The sequence below is a fragment of the Littorina saxatilis genome, linkage group LG2 (assembly GCF_037325665.1).
Source record: "Littorina saxatilis isolate snail1 linkage group LG2, US_GU_Lsax_2.0, whole genome shotgun sequence".
NCBI lineage: Eukaryota > Metazoa > Mollusca > Gastropoda > Littorinimorpha > Littorinidae > Littorina > Littorina saxatilis.
In genome coordinates, this window is record NC_090246.1 from 98,113,615 (window position 1) to 98,131,114 (window position 17,500).

The following is a 17,500-nucleotide window of genomic DNA, read 5'->3' on the forward strand; positions in this document are numbered from 1 at the left end:
TGTGAGTGTGTGTGTGTGTGTGTCCAGAGAAAGCAGCCAGGGTGTATGTTTTTGGTAGCTGTCTAAATGAACGGATGTTCGTATCCCATTTAAAAGCCTAGTCAGATCTGTGGTGGTCAATTGTGGATCATCTTATTTGTGCAAGATGATCCCCCTGTGTTGTGGTTCAGATGATAGTTACACGCGAAGGGAGGTATCTAAGTCATTTCTTCTTACTGTTTGATCGATGAGCTGCATGGCTGATTGAGTGATCGATTGATTGATGAGTGTTTTAGCTTTGCATGAGCGATTAATCAAAAGACTGATTGATTTGTTGAAGGGTTAATCGTTGGACTGATTGTTTAATTAACTATCGCTTGTACTTTGCAGAGTGTTTGGCTTGTTTGGGAAGTAGTTGGGACGCTCTCAGGTTTTCAGCTTTATTTGATTCATTTTTTAATCTGCAGCTACACGGACTGGGTTTAACGCTCTTTCACTCTCACTTTCTAAGGACTTACTTTTACTCACGGGGGATTTTCTCATCCCTTAACAGCCCCAGTTGTTTTAGTACTCGTTGACTCTCAGATTCATGGGATTCGTACTCTCAGTTTCAGGGAGATTTCCTCAACCGGCAACAGTCCTAGTTTTTACACTTGATGAATCTCAGTCTCACGGGATTTTTTGACCCAACCATGCAGGGTTTTACCACTCTGTGACTCTCAGTTTCAGGCGGGGTTTCAACTATCTGTTTAAAGCGATTAAAAAACAAGTCGCGTAAGGCGAAATTACTACATTTAGTCAAGCTGTGGAACTCACAGAATGAAACTGAACGTAGTCCACCGCTAGTGCAAAAGGCAGTGAAAGTGACGAGCCTGTTTGGCTCGGTTGCGCTGTGCTTCATAGCACGCTTTACTGTACCTCTCTTCGTTTTAACTTTCTGAGCGTGTTTTTAATCCAAACATATCATATCTATATGTTTTTGGAATCAGGAACCGACAAGGAATAAGATGAAATAGTTTTTAAAACGATTTCGGAAATTTAATTTTAATAATAATTTTTATATTTTTAATTTTCAGAGCTTGTTTTTAATCCAAATATAACATATGTATATGTTTTTGGAATCAGAAAATGATGAAGAATAAGATGAACGTAAATTTGGATCGTTTTATAATTTTTTTTTTAATTTTTTTTTTACAATTTTTAGATTTTTAATGACCAAAGTCATTAATTAATTTTTAAGCCTCCAAGCTGAAATGCAATACCGAACACCGGCCTTCGTCGAAGATTGCTTTACAAAAATTTCAATCAATTTGATTGAAAAAATGAGGGTGTGACAGTGCCACCTCAACTTTTTAAAAAAGCCGGATATGACGTCATCAAAGGTATTTATCGAAAAAAAGAAAAAAAGTCCGGGGATATCATTCCCAGGAACTCTCATGTCAAATTTCATAAAGATCGGTCCAGTAGTTTGGTCTGAATCGCTCTACACACACACACAGGCACACACAGGCACACACAGGCACACACAGACACACACACACACACACACAACACACACACACACACACACACACACACACACGCACATACACCACAACCCTCGTCTCGATTCCCCCCTCTACGTTAAAACATTTAGTCAGAACTTGACTAAATGTAAAAACACCCACGAACAACACTTTTTTTTAATTACTTTCAGGGGAACTACAACAGTGTTGGGTTTTACTATTCTGAGGGCGTTTCTCTTCTCTCAGTACCAGAGGAGTTTTGAATTTCAATGTAAGGATACTTACTACTATCAATATCAGGGGATATGTTCTACTCTAAGTGTCTGGGAATTTTCTATTATAACCAGTGATTTTTATATTCAGTTTCAGGGAGTTTTCTTCTAAATTTCAGGGAATTTGAAATACTCACAAGGTATTTTCTACTCTTAGATTTAGACAATTGTATAATCTCACGTGGAATTTGGCACTCTCAGTTTTTAATTTCCTGGCATTTTCTAGTCTTAGGAAGCTTTCTGTTAAATTTCGGAGGATTTTCTTCTCTCAGAGTGAAATTTCTACTCCCAGGTCCAGGGTGTATTCTCTCCACACAGGGGATTTTGCATTCTCAGTTTCAGACAATATTCTACTTTCAGTTTGAGGGAGTTTGCAATTCTATTCCACGGGTTTTCCTACTCTCAGTTTCAGACAACTTTCTGCTCTCAGTTTCAGACAACTTTCAACTCTCAACTTATACTACATTTCAGACAATATTCTACTTTCAGTTTGAGGGAGTTTGCTACTCAATTCCACGGGTTTTCCTACTCTCAGTTTCAGAAAATTTTCTAGTCTCAGTTTCAGACATTGTTCTGCTTAGTTTTAGTGCTTTTACTTCTCAGTTTCACGGTTTTGTTTTCTCTCAGTTTCAGTGGATTTTCTCAACCTGCAACAATGCTTGGCACTGCAAGTACCATCCTGTACCCGTATATCATTCCCATGCTGCTGGGTAGGACCTTTGACCTCTTCACTGCGCAGGTCGGGGTGGATATTTTCCCACACGAGGCTATCCGCACCCCGATCCGCATCCATCGCAGTTACGTCACTTCCGACTTCCGGCTAATCCGAAACGACACCGAGGCTAGGAGGTGATTATGTGCAGTCCGTGTTGTGTAGAAAGTGATTTGCCAAGACAATTTCTGGAAGAAAAGTTAGTTGCCTCTGTGTTTGGGCATTTAACGTGGCAGGTGACGTTCTGACGGGAAACGTTTTATTTGAACTTCAGTTATGTCTCCGAAATGTGCCTGTCGCGAGCTTACAATGTGGCGCTTCTGTGATGTATATTGTGTATATACTTTGTGTTCTTACCTTTGTCTCCGTAACCAACTTTATCAGATGACATATATTTACCCATGGAATGAAATCCTACCATTTTGTTTTAAAGATTTGATATTATATTTGGAATAAGCTACGAACGCGTATTATTCGAAGAGATTCAGAACCAAAAATGCAAAAGGAATTAGAAGAAGAAGAAGAAGAAGAAGAAGAAGAAGAAGAAGAAGAAGAAGAAGAAGAAGAAGAAGAAGAAGAAGAAGAAGAAGAAGAAGAAGAAGAAGAAGAAGAAGAAGGAAAAGGAAGAGGAGGAGGAGATAGTGGTGGTGGTGATGATGATACAAATCATCAACGTTACAGATAAAAAAAAAACAAATTAACAGACTATAACGACAACTATGGTAACGACGAAGATGATATAAACGGGAACAACAACAACGAAGATAAATTAATAACATAAACTTTTGCTCTTCCCTGCTCAGTTTTCTAGGCATATCAGAAGACGTGTCCCTACGTGTCAAGTCTGGAGTTCTGAAGATCGGGGCAACAGGAGACTATCTAAAGGACGTCCAGAAGAGAGACAACTACGTGGAAATCCTCGTGAAATCCACCTACGAGACCTTCACGGAGACTCTTCACGGATCTACAAACCCCATCAAGGACTGGGACCTCCTGAGTCCCAACTATTTGGGGACGCATTTCGTCAGGAGCATCACATACGGCGGGATGTTGCTTGCTTCACTACGTCTTTACGTTGGAAACACGGTAGGAACTAGGAAGAGGAGGAGAGGGGTTGGGTTCAGTGGGGGGCGGGGGGTGAGGTTAGGGGAGAGGCGGGGAAGGGAGTTTGGGGAGAGAGCGAGAGAGAGAGAGAGAGGGAGAGAGGGAGAGAGAGAGAGAGGGAGAGAGAGGGAGAGAGGGAGAGAGAGGGAGAGGGAGGGAGAGAGAGAGAGAGAGAGGGAGAGAGGGAGAGAGAGGGAGAGAGAGAGAGGAAGAGAGAGAGAGAGAGAGAGAGAGGGAGAGAGAGAGTGTGTGTGTGCGTGTGCGTGCGTGCGTGTGTGTGTGTTGGTGAATGTGTGTGTGTATGTGTGTGTGTGTGTGTGTGTGTGTGTGTGTGTGTGTGTGTGTCTGTCTGTGTATGTGTGTGTGTGTGTGTGTGTGTGTGTGTGTGTGTAAAACGCAACGAGTCTTGTAGCAAATCACGAATCACGAATATGTAAAAGAATGTAAAAAAAACCCGCAATTAATGAATGTAAATTTTACGAATATGTAAAAGAATAAAACTTCGTTGAAACGAAGCAAGCAGGTATTCTAACGTCATCAATGCTGTGTGTAGAAAGAGAAGGAGTCTTTGGAGGACTACCTGACGCGGCACTTCAAATTTAACGAGATCAAGGTAACCTTGGAACGTGACGACGACGATACCCACTTCGTTACGGAGATGAACTCCTTCGAGAACAAGCTGGAAAAAATGATGTACGACGTTAAAACCACGGTAATATGTGAAAACACACATAAACACGCACGTACGCATGCACGCCAACACGCACACACGCACGCCAACACGCACACACGCACGCCAACACGCACGCACGCACGCACGCACGCACGCACGCACGCACGCCAACACGCACGCCAACACGCATGCACGCACGCATACACAGACACGCGAACGCAGACAGAGGAAGACGCACAGAGATCGACAGACAGACAGAAATACAGACGCACGCACACACCTATGTACGCACGCACGCACGCACGCACGCCCGTACGCATGCATGCACGCTCACAAACAAAGGTTAAACGTAATAACTAAAACAAAAAAAGTAATATGTGAAAACAAGATAATGTGTGAAAACACACATAAACACGCACGTACGCATGCACGACAACATGCATTTCATCACGCACGTACGCACGCACACATACACAGACACGCGGACGCAGACAGAGGAAAACACACACAGACAGAGACGGACAGACAGACAGACAGACAGAAAGACAGACGCATGCACACACGCACGCACACTCCCAAACATAGGTTAAACGTTATTACTTAAACATAACATGATTCTTCAATAATTATTTTCAGCACACACTCCTTCTGAAAAATGGTATACTCACACTCACATTTTCTCTTTTCAACATTTTCCGACTACAGGTTGGCTCGGATGTGTCCCTCCGCATTAAGTACTACTCCACAGTCACCGCTCCCAGGGTGCCCCAGGATATCAAGAGCTTTCTCTCCGTCCTCGAAGACTTTCCATTCGAGGCCAAGAAGACCAATGGCGGCAGAGGCGTGCCCATCACCGTCGAGTTGATTCCCTTGCACGAGTTGTCTTCCCGCATGGTGGCGCTTCACCCGGACTCGCTGCTAGGGGGAGCTCTCAACAACTTGGAGGAGAAGTTTAACGACCTTCTCTTGACCCACAACTCTATCAAGCTGTTGTCTAACAACCACATCTCCGACTACAACAAGAAGTGCAAGGTTAGGCCTTCCTTGTTGTTGTGCGTATTGTTATTAGCATGATCCTCTCAGTTTCATACCTTCAGCAGCAGCAACAGCAGCAGCAGCAGTAGCAGCAGCAAACTTGCTGCCAAAATCACTAACGTCAGTCGTCGCTCACGTCCTCCTGCTCCGTCTCATCCTCATCTTCTTTCTCGTCATTATCATTTACATATTTATTATAAATGTTGATGGATGAATGATGATACACTGTAGACGGATGCATGTTATTGATTAAAAGCCCCACAATGATGTGCTTGGCAAGACCAAAAGAAAAAAAAACCACACAAAAAAACACACATATATATAGGGGCCTACGCAAATCATCACATCTCTGCAAAACCTAGCGTACTACCTAACCAACTCTTCATATGGGGACCATAATTCTACAAATTTGGTAATGTTACCTGAATTGAAACTGGAATATTTTTCTATTTCAAATCTGTATTTCAAATTTCTTAAAAATATTTCTAACAGTGGCTTTGTCTCTTGTAACTTACTCTTATAAATATAAAACTTTGCAAACAAAATGATAAAATCCAAAATCACATCTACCTTAACATTGTTCATATTTTTGAAATTTTGGCCAAGCAATGTTCGACAAAGGCCGGACTTTGGTATTGCATTTCAGCTTGGAGGCTTAAAAGTTAATTGCTAATTTTGATCATTAAAAATCTGAAAGTTGTAATTAAAATTATTTTGCTATAAAACGATTCAAAAATAATTTCATCTTATTTGTCATTATTTGCTGATTCCAAAAGCATATACATATGTTATATTCGGATTAAAAACAGGCTTTGAAAATTAAAAATATAAAAATCATGATTAAAATAAAATTTCCGAAATCGATTTAAAAACAATTTCATCTTATTCCTTGTCGGTTCCTGATTCCAAAAACATATAGATATGATATGTTTGGATTAAAAACACGCTCAGAACAAGCGGTGGACAGATGATGCTACGAGTATACGGTCTTGCGGAAAAAATGCAGTGCGTTCAGTTTCATTCTGTGAGTTCGACTGAGCTTGACTAAATGTTGTATTTTCGCCTTACGCGACTTGTTTTCCATTTATTGTCTCAAGAACACAGTCTTTCAAAACGTTTTGATATAATATAGACAAGATCAGCACTTACTTTTATGTGCGCTTGAAATCGTATTTCCAGAACTTCATTTTTGCGGTCAGCTAAAATATATGCAATGGACATGATCCATTTTGACTTACCTTTACTGTCAATATATACTGTTTTGACACGAAACAGATTTTGCCATTAGTTTAGTGGCTAGAAGCGCTGACCAACAAGTGTTCAGATATTTTTCTAATTGTCGTTTCTAGATAGTAAAATATGTGCTGAAAACAGTCAGCTATCGCACCATCAAGAAATCGGTTCCCTAGTACCCCTTTAAGGCTCTGGAACCACCCCGGGTGGCAATATCGGGTCGCAACAAAGAGTGTTCCCCATAGCCGGAAAGAGCCTCAACCGTGAAAGATAGAAAGAAAGGTATTGAACAAAAACGACGCACAACACCAATGTGAACCATTTGTGTTATCATACTTATATTAAAATATTGATGACCATGGAATAAATGGGTTATTTTTAGATTTCTGACAAAAAATCGCGAAAAACATGACAAATTGTCTTTTTTATAGCCTAAACTATGAAAGATTTAAAGACAAGTATTGAACACAAAAGATAGCAATGGATAATGGCAACAACATTTGCTCTCATTGTTGTACAAAATTGTTGATTGTTTTTTAATACTTTTCCGTTTTTGTGGATTTCACAAAGCATACCAATTAAACGGCAGTCCAGGTAACTCGTCCGAATTTTTGCGGCTAAGAGCCTCAACATTTGAAGATAGAAAGACTATCATTGAACAAAAACTATGGTAAACACTAATGTTAATAACTTTTGATCTCACACTGATATTGAAATATTGATGACCATGGAATTAATGGGCTATTTTCAGATTTGTGGGTACAAAATCGCCCAAAACATGACAAATTGTCTTTTTTCTAGCCTAAACTATGAAAGATTTAAAGACAAGTATTGAATATAAAAGATTGAACGGGATAATAGCAACAACATTTGCACTCATTGTTGTACAAAATTGTTGATTGTTCTTGAATATTTTCCGTTTTTGTGGATTTCACAAAGCGTACCGATTAATCGGCAACCCGTGTCAATCATCCGAATTATTTCATGCTGCGCCAAAACGATTGAAAATGGATAGAATATTAGTGTTTGAAGACAAAAGGCGCACATTGTCATGTTAAGCATATCTTGTTACACCGTATACACATCAAAATCGTGATAGCTCTTGGTTTGAATGTTACAATGTTTGATTTTGTGCAAGTTACACACATTGATACTGACAAAATGTAATGATATTCCAGGACAATATATCCAGCGCGCTCTTTGGGTCCCCAAAACACTGTACATGGTGAGTCCCATTGTGGTGCCAAAGTAGAAAATAATTATATTCACTTTAGCGATAGTCCGCAGTAGACGACATCAAATGACACAGACTGTAATGATAACTCAAAACTCGTCATCGCTTTCAGCAAACGCGTCAAAGTCAACCTCCTCATCTTCTTCCTCGTCTTCCTCGTCATCCTCTTCTTCACAACCACCATCTGCCAGAAGATCGATCAGCGACACAGGTAGGATGGGCTTCAGGAACCACACGGGTTCCAGGACACCGTCTGCATTTTTCGTCCATCCCTGCCCCTGGTCCTATAGGTTTGGGCCTCTCCAGAATGCCTTCATGAGCACGCTTGTACAGGGCAACGCGGTGGTTTACTCGCTGAATGTGCGGCATCAGAGCAGATTGGCAGGGAGGCATGCGGGCTAGATCGACCTTACACTTGGACGTGAGTTTCTCGTTGTCTCCCACCATCTTGCGGAGTAGCTTTCCACGAACGACATCAACTGATTTCTCACGACTGTAATTGTACATCAGGCACGTAAACTCTTCCAACTGCTTCACCACCCGAAGTTTGACATCCCAGTCGTCACCAAGCTGCCTGAATGCCGTGTGAAACTTGGGGTTCTTCTCCAGTTTCTTAAGGGGCCCCACCTTCCCCTTTCCTTTGAATGCACTGGTGCAGTCCTCTCCGCTGTACACATAGAACCCAAGAAGAGTGGCACAGTAGTCATGCCCCAGGGACTCTGCAAGCTCAGAGAGGTTGATCAGTTGCCGATGTTTTCCTGATCCCGTATCCAGGTATACAGTCAACTTGATGGCTTCAGCGTGGTAGATATTGGGAACCTCATGCACCTCTACCTGAAAACACAATGGCCATTAGAACATTTAGATTGGAGTCTTCATATATTTTCCAGTTTAGACTCCAATCTAAATGTTCTAATGGCCATTGTGTTTTCAGGTAGAGGTGCATGAGGTTCCCAATATCTACAGCAACCAGGAAGAGAGACTGACACCAGGGTGGTGCTGTACCTCCATCATGCCGCAGCGCTGGGATACAAGAACGCTGTGCTCAGAACCCCGGACACGGACATCTTTGTCATTCTTTTCTACCACGCTGAAGCCATCAAGTTGACTGTATACGGGATCAGGAAAACATCAGCAACAGATCAACCTCTCTGAGCTTGCAGAGTCCCTGGGGCATGACTACTGTGCCACTCTTCTTGGGTTCTATGTGTACAGCGGAGAGGACTGCACCAGTCGTTCGTGGAAAGTTACTCCGCAAGATGGTGGGAGACAACGAGAAACTCACGTCCAAGTGTAAGGTCGATCTAGCCCGCATGCCTCCTTGCCAATCTGCTCTGATGCCGCACATTCAGCGAGTAAACCACCGCGTTGCCCTGTACAAGCGTGCTCATGAAGGCATTCTGGAGAGGCCCAAACCCGAGGACCAGGGGCAGGGATGGACGAAAAATGCAGACGGAGTCCTGGAACCCGTGTGGTGCCTCAAGCCCATCCTACCTGTGTCGCTGATCGATCTTCTGGCAGATGGTGGTTGTGAAGAAGAGGATGACGAGGAAGACGAGGAAGAAGATGAGGAGGTTGACTTTGACGCGTTTGCTGAAAGCGATGACGAGTTTTGAGTTATCATTACAGTCTGTGTCATTTGATGTCGTCTACTGCGGACTATCGCTAAAGTGAATATAATTGTTTTCTACTTTGGCACCACAATGGGACTCACCATGTACAGTGTTTTGGGGACCCAAAGAGCGCGCTGGATATATTGTCCTGGAATATCATTACATTTTGTCAGTATCAATGTGTGTAACTTGCACAAAATCAAACATTGTAACATTCAAACCAAGAGCTATCACGATTTTGATGTGTATACGGTGTAACAAGATATGCTTAACATGACAATGTGCGCCTTTTGTCTTCAAACACTAATTTTCAATCGTATTGGCGCAGCATGAAATAATTCGGATGATTGACACGGGTTGCCGATTAATCGGTACGCTTTGTGAAATCCACAAAAACGGAAAATATTCAAGAACAATCAACAATTTTGTACAACAATGAGTGCAAATGTTGTTGCTATTATCCCGTTCAATCTTTTATATTCAATACTTGTCTTTAAATCTTTCATAGTTTAGGCTAGAAAAAAGACAATTTGTCATGTTTTGGGCGATTTTGTACCCACAAATCTGAAAATAGCCCATTAATTCCATGGTCATCATATTTCAATATCAGTGTGAGATCAAAAGTTATTCACATTAGTGTTTACCATAGTTTTTGTTCAATGATAGTCTTTCTATCTTCAAATGTTGAGGCTCTTAGCCGCAAAAATTCGGACGAGTTACCTGGACTGCCGTTTAATTGGTATGCTTTGTGAAATCCACAAAAACGGAAAAGTATTAAAAAACAATCAACAATTTTGTACAACAATGAGAGCAAATGTTGTTGCCATTATCCATTGCTATCTTTTGTGTTCAATACTTGTCTTTAAATCTTTCATAGTTTAGGCTATAAAAAAGACAATTTGTCATGTTTTTCGCGATTTTTTGTCAGAAATCTAAAAATAACCCATTTATTCCATGGTCATCAATATTTTAATATAAGTATGATAACACAAATGGTTCACATTGGTGTTGTGCGTCGTTTTTGTTCAATACCTTTCTTTCTATCTTTCACGGTTGAGGCTCTTTCCGGCTATGGGGAACACTCTTTGTTGCGACCCGATATTGCCACCCGGGGTGGTTCCAGAGCCTTAAAGGGGTACTAGGGAACCGATTTCTTGATGGTGCGATATTCAGCACATATTTTACTATATAGAAACGACAATTAGAAAAATATCTGAACACTTGTTGGTCAGCGCTTCTAGCAACCGTACTACATTTGTATCTTCAGAGTTAGTTTCCTCTTTACCGCCTTAATACACACTTTAGACACAAACACGTTTGACGCTTTTACCACGACAGCATTGGAAAACAAACTAGCGAAAGATCAGAAAGTCGAAAGCTGTGTCGTCACTTTTGTGTAAACGTGAATACATAATTATTGCGTGTCTTTGTTTTAATCTACTATACATATATATATATATAACTCAATGTAAGTGTGTGTGTGTGTGTGTGTGTGTGTGTGTGTGTGTGTGTGTGTGTGTGTGTGTGTGTGTATGTGTGTGTGTGTGTGTGTGTGTGTGTGTGGTCGCTATACCTCAAAGATGGCAAGAGCCAGGAAGAAGATAGTGTGCATACACACTGCCTAGGTGCCGCAGATTTGCACCTGGGTTTTAGTTTCTTGATTCATTGCTTCCTTTCTCAGATGAAGGACCTCCCCTTTAGGCCCAAAAAAATTAGGTCTGTTTACGGTAACATAGGCCCAAAAAATAGGGTCGGTAGGTCGGGATTTTTTTTTTTTTCTCCAAAAAACCATATTTTTACGTTATTTTGCAAAAAAACCCAAAAGATTTTTTTTTTTCCCCCCAAATGCCAAAAAAAAGTCTAGGGTCGCGCGAAAAAAATAGGGTCGGTCGGGTTACCGTAAACAGACCTATTTTTTTTGTGGCCTTATTGAATACAGCCCACATAGTGCAAGACCAGTTCAGTGCCGAGCGTTCACATGTAGCAAGCACATCCTGCCAGTGATATTAGAGACTCTCTTTTGCTCCTTTGACGGGAAGAAATTAAGAAAGAAAAATTAAACAGACAGTTCCGGAAATGTCTAGAAGCAAAGGGAGGTAAGTCTGACTTGGTTATACCTTGGAGGGAGGTAACTCTTATTATGCAGGCAGACGTCATCATTCTTACAGAATGTAGAGATATAGAGTCCAAGTTAGACCTGTTGCTCATTTAGAATGTTCCCAAAGAGGGGAGATAACTCATGACAAAATTTTGTTTAAGATAAAATGATGTTGATGTTAAATGTTTTACAATGTCTCACAGGATTGTATATAAGAGCACACTCTTTCATCTATTATAATCCTTATTGGAATAAGATTCTAGACGTTTCTCGGAGAGGGGAGGTCAGAAACACCCGGGCGAAGCCGGGCCTGACTGCTAGTACAAAAAAAAAGATGCATCCTCTTTCAAAGAATTGCTTATAACCGACATTTCACAAACCTGTTCCTACCTTTGCCTTGTCGTAGGTGCGTGACCTGGGCACGGAGGTGCACGACAAGCTGGACGTCTTCAACCAGGTGATCCAGCACCTGGACACGGCCTCCCCGGAAGCCATCGGACTCAGCGAGCGGGCCATCCAGGCCTACGAGCAGAAGCCCGAGACCGACTCCTACTTCGATCGCTTCAAGCTACTGGAGGAAGAGGTAGACCAAAAGGAACCGGACGCCATTACGCCGACAGGGGAAGGGCACAGAGCGCTGACGACGTCCGGAGGGGGAGCTGTTGGGGAGGTCTTGGATGCGGCGACAGTGATGCAGCAGTTCGGGTACCTAGCGGAGATGGCGATGGCGAACGGGGTTTGCGCTTCCGTCAACAAGTTCAGCGGCTCCTTCATCACCATGAGGAGGAACTGCTCCTCCGCCGACCCTGTGCACCGCCCGTGCAGCACGGTGTGCGGCCAGCTGCAGATCGGGCCCAACTTCAACGACAGGGGCGAGTGTGTGGGCGTGGTGGCCGCCCAGCTGCAGACGCCCAACAACCTCGGAGCTCCTGCTGTCGGGGGCACGGGAGAGGCCATAGGCGCCCAGACGGCCAACCTAGGCAGAACGGCCTGCGACCGTACCGCTTGCTTCAAGGAATATTGCTGCTGCCGCCTTTCGCGTTTTGGTAACGGTATACTGTAAGGAATGTTAACACGATAACGGTATACTGTAGGGAATGTTAACACGGTAACGGTATACTGTAAGGAATGTTAACACGGTAACGGTATACTGTAAGGAATGTTAACACGGTAACGGTATACTGTAAGGAAAGTTAACACGGTAACGGTATACTGTAATGAATGTTAACACGGTAACGGTATACTGTAAAGAATGTTAACACGGTAACGGTATACTGTAAGGAATGTTAACATTGTAACGGTATACTGTAAGGAATGTTAACACGATAACGGTATACTGTAAGGAATGTTAACACGATAACGGTATACTGTAAGGAAAGTTAACACGGTAACGGTATACTGTAAGGAATGTTAACACGGTAACGGTATACTGTAAGGAATGTTAACACGTTAACGGTATACTGTAAGGAATGTTAACACGGTAACGGTATACTGTAAGGAATGTTAACACGGTAACGGTATACTGTAAGGAATGTTAACACGGTAACGGTATACTGTAAAGAATGTTAACACGGTAACGGTATACTGTAAGGACAGTTATCACGGTAACGGTATACTGTAAGGAATGTTATCACGGTAACGGTATACTGTAAGGAATGTTAACACGGTAAAGGTATACTGTAAGGAATGTTAACATTGTAACGCTATACTGTAAGGAATGTTATCACGGTAACGGTATACTGTTAGGAATGTTAACACGGTAACGGTATACTGTAAGGAATGTTAACACTGTAACGGTATACTGTAAGGACAGTTATCACGATAACGGTATACTGTAGGGAATGTTAACACGGTAACGGTATACTGTAAGGAATGTTAACACGGTAACGGTATACTGTAATGAATGTTAACACGTTAAAGTGTTAACACGTTGTAAGGAATGTTAACACGGTAACGGTATACTGTAAGGAATGCTAACACGTTAACGGTATACTGTAAGGAATGTTAACACGTTAACGGTATACTGTAAGGAATGTTAACACGGTAACGGTATACTGTAAGGAATGTTAACACGGTAACGGTATACTGTAAGGAATGTTAACACGGTAACGGTATACTGTAAGGAATGTTAACACGGTAACGGTATACTGTAAGGAATGTTAACACGGTAACGGTATACTGTAAAGAATGTTAACACGGTAACGGTATACTGTAAGGAATGTTAACATTGTAACGGTATACTGTAAGGAATGTTAACACGATAACGGTATACTGTAAGGAATGTTAACACGATAACGGTATACTGTAAGGAAAGTTAACACGGTAACGGTATACTGTAAGGAATGTTAACACGGTAACGGTATACTGTAAGGAATGTTAACACGATAACGGTATACTGTAAGGAATGTTAACACGATAACGGTATACTGTAAGGAATGTTAACACGATAACGGTATACTGTAAGGAAAGTTAACACGGTAACGGTATACTGTAAGGAATGTTAACACGTTAAAGTGTTAACACGTTGTAAGGAATGTTAACACGTTAACGGTATACTGTAAGGAATGTTAACACGTTAAAGTGTTAACGCGTTGTAAGGAATGTTAACACGTTAACACGTTACAGAGGAAGGCCCAAAATAAAAGATAAACATTCAGACGGGTTAAAATGACAAAGGCAAATTAACAGACGCATAAACGGCAAGATCAAAAGTAAATAACAGCTGCAGCAATCTGTCCTGTTTGAAAAGGTACATTCCTTCTCATCAATGTATGTGTTCATCATGACATCATTTTACCTAGAGCATCCTTCCCCACGAACAGACACCTCAAAATAAACAGCCTGGTTAGCTTCCTCTGCAGAATAGGGATTTTTCTTGACATTATTTCGTCTTGGGGCAACAAAGAGGGCGATTGACACCCTGTTTATGATAACTTAACATAACCCGTAAAAACAGCGTAGTATCACGGAATTGGTCCAAAGAATAGACCGGAAAATCCATTGTTCATTTTCAGAAACTGCGTATCCTTCAGGTTTCAAATATCAAGTTAAGAGTGAACTGGGCCCTCAGAATATTATGTTAATAAATCTGCCGCAGTCCGGAGCCGCCAGTGGCCTAATGGTTAGCGTACTGTAGGTAGGTAGGGATAGGTAGGAAGGCGGCAGGTAAATAAGTAACTGAACAAGGTCCTGATCGTTTTTGTGTGTGCAAAAATAGCGTTAGTATGTTAATTGTTTGTTTTTGCGTCCGTATATCTAAGTTGATGTATATACGCTCTGGGTTGTTTTCCACTGTTTGTAGGGGAAAGTCCCCAAATACCGAACACTTAAGGAAATCTGCCATTTTCTCAAAAACAACAAAAGACAGACCGTTTGTGAATGTGAATTGTAATAAAGAAACTGAAATTGAAATCTACCTGACAGTTTTAAAACCACATGGTGCTCAGGCACAATTAAGACGAATGCTTTGAAACAGACATATTTGGCCAGCAGGTAGATCACACTGTTCATTTCAACCATAACTTTTCACTAAAAGCAACTCAAATTCATGCTATGATTAGTGTTCTGTCGGTCGAAAATAGCTTTGAGGGTCATAAAATCCTAAAATCACTCATCGTTTTCTTGTGCAGCCTTTCGAAGCCATAATGTTTCGTACAGGATAATAAGGGACGGTACTCTATCACCTCGTGCAGTCACATTTGAGTAGTCACCTCTTGTTTTTGAGAAATCAGCTGTTCGGTATTAGTCACCTGTTCGACATTTGGGGACTTTCCCCTAGTTTAGTCGCGTGGACTGAGCTCAAAATGCTAAAAAGAAATTGAAGTAATTTTTGCTCACAGTTATTTCAACTAAATGGGATTTTTTTGGCCAGTGTCCGATGTGTTCTGTATTCTATTCATGCATCTTTTTTTTTTAATTATATTTAATTTTTTTTATTACACATGCATCTTACTTTTGTCTTTCAGTGAGAGATTTTAACAGGGACGTATGTTGTTCGTGTATTCTATTCATGCATCTTTTTTTTTTAATTATATTTAATTTTTTTTATTACACATGCATCTTACTTTTGTCTTTCAGTGAGAGATTTTAACAGGGACGTATGTTGTTCGTGTATTCTTTCTTTCGTTGTTTCTGTCTTTTTCTCTGTTGCGTTTCATTCATGTGTCCCGGGAAAAATGTAAAAAAAAATTAAAAAGAAGAAGAAGAGAAAGAAGAAGAAGATAAAGAAGAAGAAGAAAATTCCAATGTCTGTTTTTCTTTGGTTATTTTGTTTTGTGATTTTGAAGTCTCCAAGAGTGCGTTCAGATGAACATGTTTTGATTTAAGCTTTTCTTGCATTACCGTTTGTTTGTTTGTTATTTTTTTTCTTTTTTCTTTTGCCTTATGTTTTTTAGTTATCAAAATGTGTGCATGGGCTCCCCATGACAGAGCTAACATTTCGGTATCAGAGAAGGTGATTTGTTGGTTGGAAAAAATAGAAACGAGTTATTTGAAATGCGTTTGTTAGTTGCCATTATGCCATCTCCTTCTGTGTTTACTCCAAGCCATTTTGACCCGAATATTTGTTTCTCCTTGGTAATATAATGTAATTTGTGATTCAAAGTCTCTGCGACCACGTTATAAAGAAAGTGTGTAAATCTGAGCTTTTCTCCATTTCGAAGGCCTTTTCTGTGTTGCCAAGTCAACAAAAGCCTGACATACATTGTGTGGAAAAACCCATCTCGTGGGATTAAAGCGCTAGTTATCCCAGATAACTGTATAATTCACTGATAATCATTTTTGTGTATCCATTGTTTGTTGTGAGTTTGTTTTCATTAATCTGTATTTATTCATGCCACAAAGTCTACTTATAACCTGTGTTGATATTTTTTCGTTTAGGAAAGTTGTGCACTTTAAAGGTGGTCGTCTACATTTTTGCTTTTTTTCAATAATCTTATGGTTAGATTTCGATACAAAATTATGTCAAATGATGAATGAACCATGGGGAAAAAAGTTATTTAAAAAAAAAAATGTAAAAAAAGATTTTATTTTTGGGTAGCGTGACTCACGCTTCCAATATTTTGTTTTCTGTTTGCTGAGAACATGTGCTTTGCCTAAAAATACTGACCAATCAAATTCATGTCACTATGCTTATAGCCACGCCCAAACAAGTGCAGCAACAGTTTGACACTGGAGCTTTTTTTTTAAACGAACGAAATGCACGGGATTTGGGACGAGTTTTGCGCTTGGCATTTTCCAAATAAGAATATCCTACTATGAGTACTACGCTGGAATACTACAATGAATTTTCAAACGGCTACACTGACTTCGTCTTTCCTGATTGAAAGGGGGTGTATTGTTGTTATTTGTAGATAATAGACTCTGCATTTTAATGGTCAAATGGCGATTTCGGTATAAAAATGTAGACAAGGACCTTTAATCCTGTTTTTATGGACACACAGTACAGGGAGCAGAATTTGCTTTTCATTTGACTTCTTTCTGTGGGAATCGGGAAATGTGGTTAATAAGCCGAAACAGTGGTTTGTGTTTGAAACGTTGAATTTTGCGTCCAATTGTTGTTTGTTGTTGTTGCTGCCGTCGCTGTTGTTTTTCCTTTGGTTTGAATATCAAGTCTTTTTTCTCTTACATTCACTTTCTGTCACTCGATCACTCTGTCTATGTCTCCGCTAACGCTGTCTATCTGTCTGTCTGTCTGTCTGTCTGTCTGTCTGTCTGTCTGGTTGTCTGTCTGTCTGTCTGTCTGTCTGGTTGTCTGTCTGTCTGTCTGTCTGTCTGTCTGTCTGTCTGTCTGTCTGTCTGTCTGTCTGTCTGTCTGTCTGTCTGTCTGTCTGTCTGTCTGTCTTTCATGTTGTGGTCTTTTTGTGCACTCATTTCCTTTCGCATGCTGTATTTATTTAAAACCTGCTGCAGTTGAATGGTGTCGGTGAAATGTTGATTCCTCAAGTTCTCCCCTCCCATTTTTAGTGAAAGGAAACAACGTCCTAACTCAAGCCTCTTTTTCTTATCCAATTTCATGTCCTGCTGCATTCTTTCAGTGACTAC

At 40.9% G+C, this 17,500-nt stretch overlaps 1 protein-coding gene across 2 annotated transcripts in view; it reads left to right on the forward strand.

Annotated features, from left to right (window-relative positions):
- LOC138960279 (uncharacterized) overlaps nucleotides 1-12,621 on the forward strand; it is a 16,465-nt gene extending 3,844 nt beyond the window's left edge. The window contains exons 2-7 of one of the 2 annotated variants that reach the window (XM_070332102.1): nucleotides 1,676-1,755; nucleotides 2,384-2,605; nucleotides 3,272-3,554; nucleotides 4,126-4,284; nucleotides 4,951-5,277; nucleotides 11,865-12,621. In XM_070332102.1, the coding sequence (XP_070188203.1) occupies nucleotides 2,412-2,605; nucleotides 3,272-3,554; nucleotides 4,126-4,284; nucleotides 4,951-5,277; nucleotides 11,865-12,521 (1,620 nt within the window). In that variant the 5' untranslated portion in view covers nucleotides 1,676-1,755; nucleotides 2,384-2,411 and the 3' untranslated portion in view covers nucleotides 12,522-12,621. The remainder of the gene's footprint in view (nucleotides 1-1,675; nucleotides 1,756-2,383; nucleotides 2,606-3,271; nucleotides 3,555-4,125; nucleotides 4,285-4,950; nucleotides 5,278-11,864) is intronic. The other variant, XM_070332103.1, reaches the window with a different exon arrangement.
- Nucleotides 12,622-17,500: the final 4,879 nt, after the last annotated feature.